The sequence below is a fragment of the Tyto alba genome, unplaced genomic scaffold (genome assembly GCF_018691265.1).
Source record: "Tyto alba isolate M040663 unplaced genomic scaffold, T.alba_DEE_v4.0 Super-Scaffold_1000006, whole genome shotgun sequence".
Lineage (NCBI taxonomy): Eukaryota > Metazoa > Chordata > Aves > Strigiformes > Tytonidae > Tyto > Tyto alba.
The window spans coordinates 28,406,424-28,425,107 of record NW_024881272.1 but is presented as its reverse complement, the minus strand read 5'-3'; the positions used below and the strand labels follow the sequence as shown (position 1 = coordinate 28,425,107).

The following is an 18,684-nucleotide window of genomic DNA, read 5'->3' as shown; positions in this document are numbered from 1 at the left end:
TGAGATACAGTATGTTTATTCTTAACTTCTGATAACCTAAGAACTACAAGAACAAGAGATGCAGTATCCATTTGCTATGATCCAAGACAACCATTTTTAGGGAGAAAAAAGTAGAATAAATGATCAACGCTAACACTACATTAGTTCCAAATATATTTTTTTTTTCAGTCATGGTAGCTTAACTATTTATCGTCCATCTGGCCCACTTTTAATCTGATCAAGTTAAAGGTGACATATTAAAGTGTAAGGACTGTTTCATCAAAACCGAAGTTATAAAAACCATGAAACCATAATTTCACTGTAGGACTTGTTTCGTATCTTCATATTTCACATCACTTGTAGAAAAGGGATAATGCATCTCAGTTTGCTTACAAGCTAGGAGATCACTTTGAAGTCTGTATATTCCTAACTGCAAACAAAATATAGCACTTTTAACAGGTTATAAATAAACTGGTTTTCAAGCATAGAGCCAGCCCAACAATAACAATACACTATTAAAAAGACCTAAGGCAATGAATTCCATCTCCAATGGAAAAAAAAAAAAAAAAAAAGGAAAAAAAAAAAAGATAAAAGGAACTGTGCAAACAAGCTTAAAACTATTTCTTTGTGCCAGTGTTATAAAATGTAGATTTCAATAAAGCCTTGACCCAAATGCCAGGACTTGTGAAAAGATTCAGAACAAAACTGGTTACTTTATTTAGGAAAAAAATACTCTTATCTCGCTGCTAATAAAATTGGATACACGCAGTTTAAACATTTACAGTTGCTGTAACACTTTACACAATTCCTATATATGGGTGTAAGAACAAACATTAAAAGACAATGGTGGGTCAAGGCTTTACATTAAAAATAACAACCTACTTTTCTATAGTCTCTAAAATACTATGTTTTTTTCAATATTTGCAGCCATTCAGGAATATTTTTATTTATTAGGAAATGTATACTTTGTGCATGATCTTAATTCCTAATTTCTGGCTCTTTGGGCTGAATGACAAAAGGATCAAACCCATTAAAGTGGATGGTCTCCTTGAAGGTTCAGTGGAGAAACCCTGGCTCAGTTAGTCTCATATGATGAAAGCAGTGCTGCATCCACTGGTTCCATGCAGGAAGGACAGGTAAAGGATCTCATCAACCAGTCATCTATACAGTCCAGGTGGTAAATGTGCATGCACGGCAGAAATCGGATAGGGTCCCCATAAACAAAGTCCATCATACAAATGACGCATCTGGGGGGGGGGGGGCGGGAAAAAAGAAAAGAAAAAAAATCAGCAAAATATTTAAGCAGCTGTTACCACACTGGAAATGAAAAGTAGTCTACTATCTACTCCTGGATGTGCTTGAGTCAAAGTTTCAGTACTTGTAGATACTGTGAGGAGTTCCTAGCTCTGTCAGTGCTGGCTCTACCAAGCACTACATTTTTTTTGGTGTTTCCTTTGTAGCATCTGCCCGTGGTTACAACATTAGCAAGGGCAAGAAGCTTTCTGCAGGCATGGCAGGGGCAGCTCAGCAGAGTACATAAAAATAGAAATGGTAAAAAGGAGCCATAAAGAAAGGTGAAGAAGTAATATGAAATTATTTCCCCTTGATGAGAGAATAAAGAGGGAAAAACCTGTAAGTGCATGAATTACATGGGTCAGGAAAGTAACTTTCACCTGTAACAGGAAAGTGAGCGAGGATAAAGGAGACAGCCTTCTGCATGGTATTTTTTTTTTTTCAGGAAGTGACATTAAATTACAGTTCCTGAAAATAGGGCAGAAAAAGGAGGACCAGGTCAGGATGACCAGGTCAGGTTTTCCAGGTCAATATCATAAACCAATGCAACAGCCACGAGAGTTCAGTTGGGTTTCTGTAACTTACTCTCTGATCTTCTTCTCGGAGCCGTCTCTCCCAGGGTCATAGACTCCTTTAGGTAGATGCTGAATAAGGCCTATCCTCTGCGCTATTCGGATTTGTTCCTCTTCCGTCAGCTGTGTTGCTAGCCGAGTCTGGCTAGGCGTCGGGTGATAGACAGGAACAGGGACCTGCTCCTAAAATTAAAATTTTTCAGTTAAAAAACTCAGAAGCTTCCCTAGCATTCCATAGCACGGTACAGGCAAATGTATTTAACTTTTCCTCTCTTAGTCCTACAAATGTTTGCATGAGCTCCCATTCCCTTTGCAATTTTTGGGCTACAGTTATATTGAGAATGGGATAAAGAATTGAGGTCAGTATCTTGAGCAAGGAGCTGCTCGTGGTCTTTCCTCCATAAAAGCTTTTTATCTCCAGGAATCATCCATACATGAAAAAAATTTACAAGAAACTCCATATGACAGCAGGCAAATAAACCTTACAGGTACCTGGTGAACTGCTATTGAACAATGCGGTGGCTGAGGAAGAGTATTTGCAACAAAAAGTAGATTTTTCTTTTACATTTATAAAAGTTATTTGCAAAGATGAGGACGGTGCCTATTCTTAAGTTTTAGAGAGGAAGTTTTTATTAGTTCTGTAATAACTACGATTTATGTGAACTGTTCTGGGCCACACAAGTTCCAATCCAGTACTGTAGAATTAATTCTTGTGTATTTAATAAAATGTCACCTAGACAATAAAAAGAACAGCTTAAGTAAGTAATCCAAGTTTTACATTTGTTCTCATACATTAATATGATTGTATAAGTTCTGCCAAGCTAGAATTTAACTGCTGTATGTTTAAAGTACATATTTCCCTAACAATAACATGTAGGTATGATTCAGTCCTTCCTCTGCCATGTTATCAGAAGCTTCTTTGGAATATTAACAAGCTTTAGATCAGATATTTTCACTAGTATTTATATTGACATGGTACTTATTTTAACTTTTTGGATGTAAATACCGGTTTTGAGCAGAAGATACTATTAGGACAGTATTGGCCAGTAGCCATAAATCTACTGTTAATAGGGAGACAATTTCTTGCAGCGGGCCTATTTGAATGGTACTTCTTAAACGGCAGAAAACACCTTCAACTTATAGATGGCACCAGAAGCACAACAGCACCAATTTACCCGTCTGAAAAATGCCGAAGCTGATGTTTCAGGCAACACTGCTGCAGACCGAGCGGCCCGCAGGAGGGTGTGCAGCTGCGCGGCAGAAGCGCTGAGGCCGCACACGTCAGCCCCGGCGGGGCTCCCGCTCGCTCCTCGCCGACGTGGGGAAGTCGTGGTGGGCTCTCACTGTCCGCGAGGGAGCAGCCACCTCCCGAAACGTGCGTGTCCCCACAGGGGTGGAGGGCTGTGGGCAGCTCCGGGTACTGCCAACAGCAGGAGCACAGAGTGTTCTGGTCCCTCGCTGCCTTTCGGCCTGCGCCGGCCACGGGCCAGCGCAGCACCCAGACCTGGCAGCGTCCAGATAGGGGGTCTGATGTGTAATACTGCACTTGTAAAACCTGATAAAGCAATTCTTCTTTCCGCTTGCCGTGCTTCCCAGCAGCACAAGACAGACAGGACCCCGGGAAGGCCGGGAGGAAGCAGCCTCTCGCCGGCCAGCGCCGGGAATGCCCAGCAGCAGAAGTCCTTGTTTACCATTAATGCTAACCAAAAATACCAGTCTGCCTGGCAATTCTTCTTTTAACACAGTGCCAACCACTTACTTGCAATTCAGCTGTGGGGTAAAATTCAGTCTTCTCTTAATTAAGCTGCATTAGGATTTCCCCCTCTGATTTCCTAGCAGAACTCAGAGGAATTATGAGAGGGTTCAACAGACAAAATGCCAGTAGTTCTGTACATTTGATTAATTTCCTGACTACTCTAAAACTGTATTTCACAGAAACACAGACTTCCTCTAGATCAGCTGCCTTCTTCTAATGCTTTTAATTATCTAAAGTATTCTCTAATCATTGTTTGCATAGGGAAAAGCAGAAGGCGAAGCTAGGGATGACCTGTCAGATATAACAACATTCACGAAGTGGCTCTGCAACCTTTGCTACCAGCAAAGTAAAGCATCTTTTCCCCTCCCAAATGCTGCACACCCTCTGCACTGAACACACCAGCTCAAGGCAGGGCCCAGTCCTGGTTTTATGTTTCAAGAACTTAATACCACAAACTACCAGTAACCTTTTTCCCCCTCAAGGCTTTGCTGTATTTCTTTGGACAGATTATTAAATCAATAGCAGAAGACATTACTGCTACCTCCTTTATTTGTTACAAAGAGGTACAGTACACTCAGCAGTTGGAGAGAGATGCACCCTCCTTCCCACCTTGGAAAAAAAGGAGCAGCACAACTGACCACAGGCACCACACAGGTTGGTGCTAGTAAGGGCTGAAGGAGGGGAAGGTACTGTAGTTAATACAGTTCCCCTTGGCAAAACCATGACTGCAAGCGATAATGCAGAAATACAAGGAAAGGCAAAAACAGGAGGAGGAAAAATGACCCAGGAAACTCTCAAAATGTTTGAAAGAAGCAGTGACAACTGGTAGTGAATGCCGATAGCAGAACAGCAAACTGATCACCTCAGCAGAAATTATACAGCAAAAGGAAACTATGGTTAAGTCAGAATCTGTTGTGAGTTAAAACCATCACATCTGGACAACTCTGAAATGAGAAATCAGTCACACTACCCAACTGATGATTGCTTCTGTTAATTTTTGCACAGTAAGTTAACACAACTTTTAAGCCTATAATAGACCAAACAAGAACAAAACCTCATTCCCCCATTCTAGTCTCACAGGCGCCTGCTGCAAGTGACCACCGAGGGATTACGTACTTGGGGAACCCGTACCTGCATGACCGCAGTGCCCCTCTCCTGGGGGCGTTGCCCTCCCCCCGGAGGCCTGAAGAAGAGGGGCCGGAGGGACCCCCCCGGGCCCCCTTCCCACATCAAATACACAACTGCTTCCCAACCGCCAGCGCTGGGTGGAAACACTCCTCCTGGCCTCCTGTCTCAGGTTCCCTCCCCGCAGAGCCGCCACCCTGCGCAACGTGTCTGACATAACCAATTAAGGCCGGAATTTATAGTTGCCAGCTGTGGGCTTCTACAATTTCACGTACTAGACAAGAATCTCTTGTCAGATGAGTAACTCTGGGTGAAAATGGGGCTGTCTTTCACCACGACATGGTCGTGATGCTTGTGAAAATAAAAAATGGGGGTTGCTGTGGCTGCCAAGCTGTTGTGAAAAATGCATAAATCACACTCCTGTAAATAGAAAACTGTGACCCCTCGATCCGGGGCACTTAACACACTGTCTGGTGGCACTTCAATCTCGCCTCCCGATTACTATTAAAAGCCTCCCCAAACTGAGCTAGCAGTTCACTGGATACCAGCATACCAGTAAAATGGATGAACACGGCCGCACACATTGCAGAGTCAAATTATAGGGTACACCCACCTTTTCACACCAGTCCTCTCCCCTCCAATAGATAAAAAGAAAAGGCGCATTTATACCTGTAGTATTCTACACATTTTTTAAACTATTTCTTCATGAGAGCAAGAAACCCCAGATTTCTCTCAGTTAGTTGAAGTGACATTTGGTATCCCCAGAGAGGTCGAAGTAAGAGATGGAGTAGACTGCCCGAAGTTGTCCCTCAGGTAGCCCCTGGCCACCACCCGTGACCCGAGCTGGGCTCCTCCTGCCGCGGCTGCGCCCTCGCCTTCCTCCGCTACCAAATCTCTGAAGCGTTTTTTTGGAAGTTAAGCTCACCCGACAATAATTTCAAGCCGCCTGTAAGGACCGAGGGCAGCCCTGCCTGTGCAGGCTTATCACCCCTTTGCAAATCATTCACAGTTTATAATGGCTACTTTTATCTACCCACCTTAAGGCAAGGTCCCACTCACTCCAGTGAGGATATTCAAGGGTAACGGCGTGAGGATTCGAGACTTCAGTCAACTTACATTTGTAGCTAGAGGCCCCCTGACATGTATATATACAAAAAAGATTGTGTTACCCAAGTAATTATTTTACTCCAGAGACGAGCATGAATTTATTGCTCTGGTGTCTCACTTTTCCCTTATCTACCATGGAAAATGTTTTTGCAGACAAAATTATGAAATACTGAACTTGCAGCCAAAGTCCATATTATTTATCATTCGATAAAGATGTCAAGCATTTAAAACAAAGATGAAATTTCATCTTAACTCTATCCCTGCATGCAAAAAAACCTAAAAAAGGCCAAAACAAATAATCAAAACCACATATTAGTGTCAGGCAATGAAAGAAAAATCACTTTCTGGCACTTAATTTGCTTTAAATCAATTTTTTTTTTTCCCATATGAATTCAGTAATGATGAAACATCTCAGATGACCACAGTCCTGGAGATACACAACTTTTTTCTTGTTCACAAAGTAGGTGGTGTCAGCACAAGTTTCCCTGGCTTTCTGTGCATAGAAATCATTCGTTCCTAATGTTTATTCAGCCCTTAAATAACAGCATTAATTTAGACTCAAGGACTACAGCAGGGTTTGTGTCTCCCTCCCACCCTGGCTCCTCCTCCTTTTTTTTTTTTTTGGCGGGGGGAGTGGAGGAGAAATTATAAAGGGCACCTGGAGGTCTGCATTTTTCATTTCTAATGAAAATAAACATTTTCACACACAGCTTAAAAGGCCCAGAGACTGTGTTTCTGCATGCAGATTCTCAAGCACACTTTGGGTTCTCGCCTAGAAAAAGCAGGTTTCATCAAGCACAATTTCTAGTTTGAAGTTCTTATCAATGCAACTCACCTTGGTTTCTTGTGCTGCTGTAAATCTGCTTTTCTGTTGTTTTACAGCATTTTCATCTTGGTTTTGCAAGTGCAATGAATTTGTAATACTCTGAAAACAGGTCAGGGGTGGATCAGAAACTCATAATCCCTGGATAAAGATTATTTTAAGATCCCTCTACACCACCTATCAGCAGTGTGTTATCAGGGCTTTTGCTCGTTTGTTGTTTCTGATAATTGCACCAACATGCACAAATTATCCTGTCAGGAAGGTCAAAGGTAAAATGAATAATTCATAACATCTAATAGTTCCAGAGGTCAAAGCTTCACTGCTGTCCCTGAGATCCTGTCTACAACCACCCACTTTCCACTACTGACTGTGTTGCTTGGTTTCCACTTCTAAATTTTCTTACTCACCTAATCCAGTGCTCTCAGGGTGTCTCACCCTGCGATATTTATTGGCATTTTTAACACCAGATCAACAGCATATCTGTTAATTCAGTTCGACAAAGGATACAAACGTCTTCCTAGCTATATTTACCCTAAATCTTCTTTACATTTTTTTAAATACCGGTAAGTATAGCTCCTTGTGGTTACTGCCTAATTAATTAATGCAAATATAACAGTTCAATTTGAATTTCCCCAGCCATTCCCACATCTCTTTCTTGAAATCCCTTCAATATGCAAATGTCTGTCTTGAAACACCTTGTCTGAAAGCAGCTGCAGTGGTTCACATACAGCTGCATCGGGGCCACTTGCGCTTTGCTGCTCCCCAGCCCTCAAACACAGATCTGAAAAGTGGCCTGGCCTTTCCGCCACGCCAACAGCCCTGCAACGTCGCTGCCTTTTACAACACTCGCTGTCACTAAGCAAATCTTTCAGCTTTGCTGCTTTTCTCAGTCTTCTCACCTCTACGGTGAGATGCTTAGCAGGAAGACTAAACAACTAATCCAGACAAGAACAACTTCAGTTTAGTCAGGAGGTGAGAAAAAAAATCGTGCTTTTTGGGCTTTTTGCAAAATCCCTGCTGAATTTTATGAAGTTTTCTCTTCTTGCTACTTTATTACTCATAAGGAACTCACTGGGATGATGGTCCAGGGGCCTTTTCTGTGAATGTAATTCTGATCTTGGTGAAAAGACTCGAGCTCCATCTGTATGTGAATATACATTCTGAAATAATATCCTCCCCCAAGACATATTAATGTAAAACCACTTGCCACTATAATGTGCATTATACGACAACTACAGCTTACTTTCATAATCCTTAGAATATTACGAGCAGCCTGCCAACTCTAAAACCCTTTTTCTGCCATACAGAAGAGAACAGTTCATTTATAAAGCTGAATACCAGCTGCTATAAAACATCCTGTAATGAAATCGTTACCCAATCTTTTATATTCCTGCTTCCAGGTAGCCAGTAAGTATAAATAACTCTGATAGCTCAACACATACGCTAAAAAGTTTTTTTGAAAGAAAAATCTCCCCCCTCTCACCTCTTCCATTTGGAGGGGACACCTGGGACAGACAACCAGATCAGACACATTTCCGCACACAGGAGGAGCTGTTCTGGCACAAACTGGAATCTAAAGCATGGGTTTGGCTAGCAGACCCCATTCACTTAACAGTAATATTGGATATAACAGTGGGTTGAGAGCAGCCCTGCGGAGGACTTGGGGGCATTGGTGGATGGAAAACTATGAGCCAGCAATATGTGCTTGCAGCCCAGAAAGCCAACCGTGCCCTGGGCTGCAGCCAGAGCGGGGGGGCAGCAGGGCCAGGGAGGGGATTCTCCCCCTCTGCTCCACTCTGGGGAGACCCCCCTGCAGTGCTGGGTCCAGCTCTGGGGCCCCCAACATCAGAAGGACACGGAGCTGCTCGAGCGGGGCCAGAGGAGGCCATAAAGATGCTGGGGGGGCTGGAGCAGCTCCCCTGGGAGGCCGGGCTGAGAGAGTTGGGGTTGTTCAGCCTGGAGAAGAGAAAGCCTCCCAGGACCTTTGAGCGGCCTCCCAGGGCTTAAAGGGGGGACAGGAAAGGTGGGGAGGGACTCTTTATTGGGGGGTGTAGGGATAAAACCAAGGCTAACCGTTTTAAACTGGAAGAGGGTAGACTTAGATTAGCTATAAGGAAGAAATTCTCTCCTGTGTGGGTGGTGAGACACTGGCCCAGGGTGCCCAGAGCAGCTGTGGCTGCCCCCTCCCTGGAAGGGTTCAAGGCCAGGTTGGACGGGGTTGGGAGCACCCTGGGCTGGGGGAAGGGGGCCCTGCCCAGGGCAGGGAGTTGGAACTGGATGATCTTTAAGGTCCCTTCCAACCCAAACCATTCTATTCTCTTCTAATATAGTCAGAGAAGAGATTAAACATTGTATTAACAGCATATTAAGCAAAACTGTAGCTGATCCTTTCCCCAATTTTTAAGCATACTGAAGACTGATTCTCTCTGTTTATGTGAGAAGTGTGATGATCCAAGTTGTTCTCTCCCAACAAATAATAATACATTCCAAAACAGATTAATTGCACTGCTCTTCTAAATACATGCTCACCTCTAAAATATGGTTCCGAGTCCCTTGCATTTCTCACAATTCCCACATTTCTCCCTAAGGAGACCAATTACACAATATAAATTTTGAATGTGTATTTGATGCATCTGGAACTTTAAGGCCAATAAATGTATGCCTAATTTTTAAGATTTATTAAGGGATTGTTCTGCTACCACTGTTTGCCAGAGAGAGCTTACTTTACCTGCTTGTGATCACTTTGAACAAAACCACTTTACATTTACTTTCCTTTGATACATTCCTTGATAAATTGGACAGCACTGAAGGACAAACACAAACCTACAACATACAGAATTTCACATCTCAGTTTTTCCTTTAGTTTTATTAGTATTGCAATTATAATTTAAATATAAAATAGGGAGTTCTCATGCAGAAATAAACATGTGCACTAGCACCTTACTGGCCCATAGCCAGCAGGAGAGCAATGCTCCAAAACCCATCAAGGTCCCCCCCCTGCACCTGGGATGTGTTCAGGTTCGGAAACACTTCCCACCAGGGCACTCTTAAGGGAAAATCAGTAAGAATTCTGGCCTTGTATGGAATTGGGTATTGTAGATATCATCAGTAATTAATGTAACAACAGACTAAGGGAACAATCTGCAATAGAAGAGAGGAACCTGCAGAATCTGCACAGCATTTCTCCAGCTGCTAACACCAATTAGGAAGCAACACCCGGTTTGAGTCATACATCATTTCAGAGGGAGGTGTTTTTTGGTGAAAGCCACGATGGTTCTGCTGTGATGGTATAGCTTCATTTAAGCTATTACTAAAATTGTTAAATTGTCCTTTGCATTTTTCACAATTATTCCATTGAAATTACATTTATTTCTCAGTATCTGAAGAGTTGGAAGAGATAAGCAACCATGAAAGAGAGTGAGTTTTGGCTGCCAACTCTTAAAATATCACCTGTCCCCTGAGCCCAGCTTTGCTACCAAAAATAGGGCTGGGGCAGAGAGAGAGGAGATACAAACTAGATGCATCCTGCCTGCTGCTTTCCTAGAGAGCAACAAGGACTATGAGAGAAGGGGACTTTAGTTTTCAAGCTTCTTACCTGTCCTGTCACATAAAACCAAAAGACTACCTACTCCCAAGATAAATAGTAGGCAGTGCTGTTTTCAGCTTGGCCAGTGCAAACCCAGCCCTACCTGGCAGATGGAAATCACCTGCTGCTCTGTAGAGTCACCTGCTCTGAAATTTGATTAATCATCCACGCAAACCTAAATACGAAAGATTAGCAAGGAGGAGTTGTAGGGGAAAAGCAGTAATTAAAAAGCAGTAATTAATCCCTGGAAGCACAATCTCCTGACACAACCAGACAGTTTTTACATTTCCAGGCTGCACAGCAGGTTTCTCTGACTCAAGGGCCATATCCTTGGATACGGTTCCACTAACTGACTTCTCGTTCACCAGCTTTGTGTCAGTTTTAGCTGTCCTTGTTCCTTTTTCCAGTGATCCCATCAAACATCAGGGTGTGAATTTCTTCAGGAAAGTGGATAACATATACACCAACACAGCCCAGACCATCAAATTGCTCATCAGAGAACTGACTCCATCTCTCCAGACAGCCCCACTGACAGATCCACTTACAGCATCAGGCCACAACTTATGAGAGATAACAAAGTCCTCTTATTACTGCTCCTAGCATGTTTATTTTAATAGTGGTGGGGTTTTGGGTTTTTTTTTTTTTTTACAGGGAGGGAAAAGATCCATAAACAATTTACAAAAATTCATGCTTTTCTGTCAAGCTGCTGCAGTGAGCAAAGTCAGGAAAGAACAGTTGCCCCTGAACAATAAATTAAGGACACTCAGGCACAAAACGCAGCCTCCCGAGACTTGTACACCCCAAGGACTACAAAGGGAAGCAGCTGGTTAAGGAGAAAATCTAGCAGAAGGGGCCAGCAGTCATTTCCGCAGCTGATGGTAGAAGAACAGCACATGTATGCGGATCATCCTACCCCATAAGCAAACCACAACATCTGCATTATTGGTACATGTTCTCACCTACTTATGCCAAGTGGTTATCTTTGCAGAAACCCTGTCTTACACCTGGCAAGCTCAGACAGTTATTATAGTGCTATGGCTATGTTAAACACAGCACTTGTGGTTCGAGCAAGATGGTTGGTTGGGGAAATGAGGAGCAGATTTAATAACAAATAAAAACCTGAAGTTTTGGGAGGAAGAAAATGGTCCTGTAATGGAAGAGGCTGAAAGCAAATTAATCTCTCAGACTGTCTCCTCTGCTGAAAGGTAGAGAGTGAACCTACTGTAGCCCGTTCACTTACTACTGTGCAACTGCTGGCTAGCAGGAAGTGCAAAATCAGAAAGAACAACCCAAACAAGCAAATCCAGTTAACATGTTTCCTGGAGGCTGCATTCAAGCATGAGAGACAGGGGAAGCATTGGAGCTACAATGGAACAGCTGACACAATGCTAACAGTCCACAATGAAATAGGAGAATCATTCACACTTCCTTCAGACACATATTTACTTTCTGGAAAGGGTAAACATCGATCAGTGCAACTTGTTTATATTATAAATCAAAGGGATAACAGCTAGAAATGCTACTGCTGATCATCCTGGGTAACACCTAAAGTCTGCAGGCAGCCTGGACTCTCGCTGCGCCAGGCCCCGCACCCAGTGCAGCCAACAGACGTGCTCACAACCCACCCCACTCATCCTGTGTGATTTGTCACAGACACCAGCCCCCACGCACACCCTCCCAAACCACTCTGGGGCTTTAACTCACCTCAGGGTACGGCAGACAAAAAAGCTGAAGCTCACACGTGCTTCTGCCTCCTGAGACATGAGCTTGGCCCAAGTCTACCATCCTATAACCCCCAAAGCACTGCATCACTCGGACAAGCCCATGCAAGCCCCTTGTGTGAAAGGCTTGTTACGGATTGCTGGGCAGGCAGACACCTGATGAAGAGCGCAGGTGACTTCAGGTGGGCAATGCAACGCACTAGGAGTAAGTAACTGCACATGTTATGCCCTGAACTGCCTACTGAGCCCACAGACTCAGCATAGCCAAGCTAAGCACACACAGCCCCTGCTCACCTCCGGGTGCCATTTCAGGGAATTTGGGGATTAGGGTGCAGCTGGGGGAAAACAGCACTGCTGCTGAGCCCCAGGTCCTGCCGCTGCCCTCGCACGGGCTACAGGCACTGCCTGTCAGGACACCAATCCGACTGACTCCTACCTCCCAAAAAAGCAGACAAGCCATTACCATTGACTGTGCGACTGCTACAGTCACTGAAAAAGTTGGAAACAGGCAGCCAAGAGGAAAATGGAGGAGTGCCCCGGTCAGGGACTTCAGCCAATTGTGAAATCCTGACTCTAAACACTTAAAAAATAGCAAGAGTGCTAAAATGTATCTTTTGGCAAGAATTAGGTCAGCTTGAAGGCAATTCTAAGAACAAAACAGCCCTTCTGAGTACTTCAAGACCAAGGTAGCAGAATTACAGAAATCAGCCCTATTTAGCCAAGAGGAAAGGCTGGGGACAAAGGATTGAAACAAGGAGTAAACACGAAAATGCACATAAACTGAAGACAAGTGCAATCTATCACGGAGGACTGCTGAAGTATAAATACAGGTTGTACTTCCATGTGTAAACAGAAGATGCGTATATGTATATTTAAATGTACTAGTTTAATAAGAACATAATCACATATAGCAGAGAAATATTATGCAGAATGAGGAATGTATTTTAGAAAAAGTATAGAGTAGGATATCAAAGGATCAGCAAAATCAACTGATGAATGACCTCATCTCTAGGTTCAGCATATGGTGTTATCTTGGCATTATCATTCAACGACACGGCAGGCATCCTCCTCAGGCAAAGAGGGCTATCCAGAACGCAATTTAACAGCCTTGAGTAAAGGAAGTTTCAACACACATGTAAAACCACCATATTGAATGCAAGTCCTCATACATCAAGTTCCTAAAACAGGACTTAAATAGACACAACAGCCCCAGTTGGAACAAGACCATCACCCCCATGTGCAGTCTTCTGGGAGGTGTCAATTCAGCTTCTGATAAGAGGTAACACAGATAACAAAAACAAACAGGCAGATCAACAGCAGCTCTCTCAGATCATCTACTCCGATGTACTATCCTACGCGATGACACAAAATACTTTTCTGTAGCCACCCAGTTGTAAGCAAGCACCAAAAAAGAGGTTTGAAAGAGGACATAGTAGGTGGTTTTTTTTTTAATAGAGATACAGTCAGTTACCCAACCAAAATACACAGAAGAGGCAACAGAGGAGCAGACTTCCACAAATCTTGATGGGGACCTTCCCCTTGAGCAAGGATCAGGTAAAGAATGGCTGATGAGGCAAAGCTGCGCTAGCCCAGGAAGGTGGGCTAGCAACGAGCTCCCCCCAGCAAGGAAAGCCAAGGAGAAACCTGATGAGGGATTTTCCATCAGGCCTCGCAGCAAACGGACTCAGCAGAGGGGGATCCTCACACAGTGCAAACCTCTGCCAAACCATAGAGGAAGGAGAGAAAACAGATTGCTCTACTAAGGATAATTGACCTGGGGGGAGAAAAGCGGTAACAGTCCACATCCTATTGCAAAAGAGCTTCAAGCAGCAGATGGGGCTGGTGATGAGCTGGGTCTGCATAACCACAGAGCAAGAAAACCTGAAGCTGATAAGACTGCTGGCATTCCGTGCCTGCTTTGAGACCATGTCAGCAAAGCAGCCCATGACAGCAGGGTTTGTTTCGAACCTCAGGAATCTGTGTTATACTTCACTTGATCATAACTTTGTACTCAATTTGAAGTATTTTAATTGCCTTTTTAACAAAGTCATCCTCAATTACAAATGCTTGCTCAAGCAGGAAGCTGCCACACCTTGGCAGTTTGATGGCACGCTCAGATTCAGAGGCCTTTTTATTTTCTTAACGGCATGTGAATCTCTAACACAGAGTGGAGGCTCCGAAGATGCAGGCATGTGACTTGAAGCCTCAGCCTAGACAGTGCAGCAGGGGCCCAGACCGCGCAGAGGCAGCCAGGGGGCTTCCTGAGGCCAATTAAAGGATATAATCAATGCTGCATTTCACAACACTTTAACCACAACTTTTTTAAAGCACGTTTCTGCACTAGCCTGCTAGAAAGCCATGCATACACCTGCCATACATTAGGGCACCTCAATCCCAGTACGAGTCTCTGTGTGCAGCCGTCCCGGGTGTCGCTGGCGGTGGCGTCCCGGCTTGGCGAGGACATCCCCAGCTTCCACCCAGCCAACAGCTCCTCCCTCCCCCCAGATCCTGAGCAACCGATATGGGGATTTCTGTGATCTCTTCCACATTCTGAGGCTGGAAATGGGGTTTGAATCAGGGGGTACTGACAGGCCCCTGAACTGCTGGGCTGTAACACAAGGGATTTCAGCGTAGCCCAGGGTGCTGCATCGTGCGGACACGGTCACCTCTCCCAGGCGCACGCTCGCTGCCACCTCACACTTTGGTGAGAATGAACACACACAAACAATGTGACTCAGCTATTTGTTTAGTGTCATTTGATAATAACATTAATTATTTCAACTCACAGTTAATGAGCAGCAGCTGTAAACAGCCAGAGGCACCAATTCAGGCTATCGGTTCATCTCAGCCGGTCATTTATTAATCTTAAAGGAATGTCTCAGGCATTAAACGATTATTACTAAATCTGTTGGTTTGTCAAGTTTTTTAAAGCAGTGCTCTATCTAAAAGCAAGGTATGTCTGTATGAATATTAAGGCACACTAAAGCTTGATGAAGCTCCACTTCTTGATGCAGTATTAGCAGTGAACACAAGGGCAATGTTTCTATTTTTTCCAGTGAAGTCTTGTCCTCACAAGCAGTGACTCTGCATTTTTAGGCTCGCAGGGCACAAATCCAAGTGTGATCTCATGCAACTGTCAAACCTCTTCTAACAGAAAAAAGGCCTGTGCCAAGAACAGGTAGAAAAATCATAAATAGCTCTCTCAGCAGTTGGTTATACAAGCAAAATATTTCCAGAATGTGTTCTTCTTACTTATTTTAAAGTTTTAAATTCATAGAGACAGTTCAGTGAGCATCTGGTCTTTTCTTTATCTGTCCCCAGAAAAACACATGTTCATTTTACTGCTGTGTGTGAGACATACAGCCAGTAGCTGGTACAAGCAGGACAAGCCGCAAATGTTCAGTTTCACAGATGAATAAGGTATGACGTCCATCACGAACTGTATAAGCAACCACCTGTCTAATTAGCATTTTCAGCCTATGGTTGGTGGTTTGTTTTTTGGTTTTTTTTTTTTTTTTTTTCAAATACTCTTTTTTGAATCTTGCCTGTGCTGGTTTTACACCAAAAATACTCGTGTTCGTTTCAGCACAGGTGCTTGCAGAGTAGGCGGTTTGAAGGGGGAACTGAAGCAGTTCCAAAGCTCTGCAAGGGTGAAGGGGAAGACGGGGAACACAGAGCCCGGCCCAGCTTCTGCAGCCACAGCAGCTCCCATCTCACCTTGTTCAGCCCCAGTGGGATGAAGAAAAACCTCTATTTTGTCAGGCCATTCCCCTGCTCACATCCATTCTCATGGAAGGTGGCAAGAGCTTTGTTGACACTGAAATTGGCTTGCTAAAGGAAAACTTGAGGTTTCCACAATAGATGCATCCTGCTGACTGCAAGTATCAGACAGTACAGTCTACAAATGTCCCCACTACTACCCCAGTAGCACACTTTGTAAGGAGTTCAAACAATACCAGGGACATGGCACTTGAGCACCTACTTAAGTACTTGCGTGAATTAATGCTCAGGCTGCTACAAAATCTCAGAACAACAGAAAACTGTTTCAGAGGAGGGACAGGAGAACAGAGAGGTCATTTTTCTTAATATGGACTGAGTGGTTGGAAGACAAAGCCCCATTTCACCCCAACACACCACTACAAGAGCAGCTGCAAAGTCTGGAGATCTCCAGCCTTATCTCATCCATACGCAATGAGGGATCTTTCATGTTGTGTAAAGGACACCAGAAACCCTGAACACCTAATACACTGATAGATAGGATGCAGGTTTAGAGCTGCAGTTGAGAAGATCACATGGTAATACAAAGGTTATCTGTGCAAATTTAAAAGCACTAATTTCCCCAAGCACATTACCTGTGACTTTCAAATACTCCCAATTTAGATACATAGGTACAAGGAAAGTGCTTATGCACTGAAGCATAACTCTACTGTAGGTGAGACAGATGCTACTTTTGAAGCCTCTCAGAGTCAGAAATGAAAGCCTAATGTCATTAATATTATGCTACCAACACTCGGTCAGACTTTATGAAAATATAAATAATAATTTCTACTTATCATATTATATTGCATAAATGTTTAAGGTGGAATACCCATGTCTTGCTACAACCCACACGATCACTAAAGGAAGTTTTGCCAGTTTATACACACACAAACTGCAGTCACAATAAATTACCAGAATGGAGTAACACTGAGCTTTGAGGCAGTAAATCTGGTGGTATTCAGTATGCTACCGTGTCAAAAAAATACACACAGCCACAGCAAAACAGCTATGGAGAAAACCCTGGGAGTTTTTTCTGTTTAATTTATGACATTTCGTCTAGAATATATCTTGTTACCTTGGGAGTCATTAGGGTGTAACTACAGAGTTAACTGTAACAGCTAGATAAAAGCACAGAATCATTTAGGCTGGAAAAGACCTTTAAGATCATTGGAGTCCAGCTGTTACCCTAGCACTGCCAAGTCCACCACTAAACCATGTCCCTAAGCACCACATCTACACATCTTTTAAATACCTTCAGGGATGGTGACTCCAACACTTCCCTGAGCAGCCTGTTCTGATGCTTGACAACCCCTTCAGTGAATACATTTTTCCTAATACTCAACCTAAACCTCCCATGGCACAACTGGAGGCTGTTTATTCTTACCCTATCAGTTGCTACCTGGGAGAAGCAACCAACACCCTACAGACTCTTTTCAGGTAGTGGTAGAGAGAGGTAAGGTCTCCCCTCAGCCTCCTTTTCTCCATACTAAACCACCCCAGTTCCCTCAACTGCTCCTCACAGGGCTTGTTCTCTAGACCCTTAATCTCTCAGATTGTTTAAGAGAAAGAGAAGTTTCTTGCTCAGATTTTAACTCCATAAGCAGAAATATCATCACTCAGTTACTACAGGAATATTTTTATTATCTTGCCTAACCTTTTAGCTCACCATAGTCTGAAAAGACACTTCCCAAATGCATCTCTGAGAAGCACCGGGTGCAGCAGAGCAGCCCGGGAAGCAGATGGCATTTGGTGACGCTTCAAGTCCAGGGACCTACAGGACTCAACTTTGTCTCCTTATGCACCGCTGCAGTTAAGTGAAGTCAGGGAAGGTACATCCCTGGGGACCCCAAAAGATTTGCTGAGTCATCTCTGAACGAAACAGGCAAGGTAACAAGGTAAGTCTGAATTCCCATATTTATTTGGGATACCTCCTTTCCTATAGGTTGATCTCCACTGCAGTAAAGACACAAACAGAAATTAGTGCAGAAAACAACTTTTTGTTCCTTCTTTTGTTATTCTGCATCAGACAGTAGAAACAAAAATAAACTGATTGCTTGTGGAGATAGGCAGCTCTAGATGCTTCCTTGGGGGCAGAAAAGGGCTTAGCATGGCTTTATCCACAAACTTTGGCAAAAAAGGAGTGGGATGTTCATCAAATGAAGTCTGGTGAAAGCCAGACAGCAAGTACCCTACTGAGCAATTTCAGACTGGCAGATTAGGTTGAAGAAAATTTCTTTGCTCCACTGAAGCTTTGTACAGAAATTAGCCCTGAAATAACTTACAGGCCTGGTCCCGATTTTTTTGTATCACATCATGTAATGCTCCATTTCTGGTGAAGTTTTCAGTATGTTATGGTATGGTTTACCCCAAGAAGAGAGGATAACAGCTAGCAGCAAATGCAAAGGTGCTTGGCCCTTGGACTTCCAAGCTGCATGTTCTGCAGATTTAAAGTAAATATTGTCTGTGACTTCCTTTACCAGTCACCGTGACAAAATTCAGTGCAAGATGCTGAGCAGCCAGTCAATGATCCCTCGATCACTTAAAATATGTTCTGCTTTAATACTTTTTTTCCTTTTTTTTTTGTTTTGTTTTGTTTTGTTTTAGTTTCACTGACATGGATGAGACGGATTTTGTTTTTCAGGAAAACCAAGCTGCTTGTATGAATATCATATCCACTAACAAACAAAATAAAAATAGAAGAGAGCCTAGAAAAACAAAGGCTGGGATATAGGACTGATCTCTAAATATATCAGGAGAGTAAACATCAGAAAAACAACTAAAGATCTGTTCAGTACAAGAATAACAGGTGCAAGTTTACCATAAATAATCTAGTTCTTGAGCTTCTCGGTTTGATCAAAGAGGCTCCCTGTAGGAGTAGTAAGGGCAAAGCTTGACTAGCATCTTGCAAAAATCATACATTATCTGCAGAAAGTAACTTCATTGAGCATATGCATAACTAGCCA

At 43.3% G+C, this 18,684-nt stretch overlaps 1 protein-coding gene across 1 annotated transcript in view; it reads right to left on the bottom strand.

Annotated features, from left to right (window-relative positions):
- RNF11 (ring finger protein 11) overlaps positions 1–18,684 on the bottom strand; it is a 33,690-nt gene continuing 15,006 nt past the window's right edge. Inside the window, exons 2-3 of the mRNA XM_042808358.1 lie at positions 1,858–2,027; positions 1–1,226 (exon numbers count right to left, since the gene is read on the bottom strand). Of these exons, the coding sequence (XP_042664292.1) occupies positions 1,055–1,226; positions 1,858–2,027 (342 nt within the window). The 3' untranslated portion in view covers positions 1–1,054. The remainder of the gene's footprint in view (positions 1,227–1,857; positions 2,028–18,684) is intronic.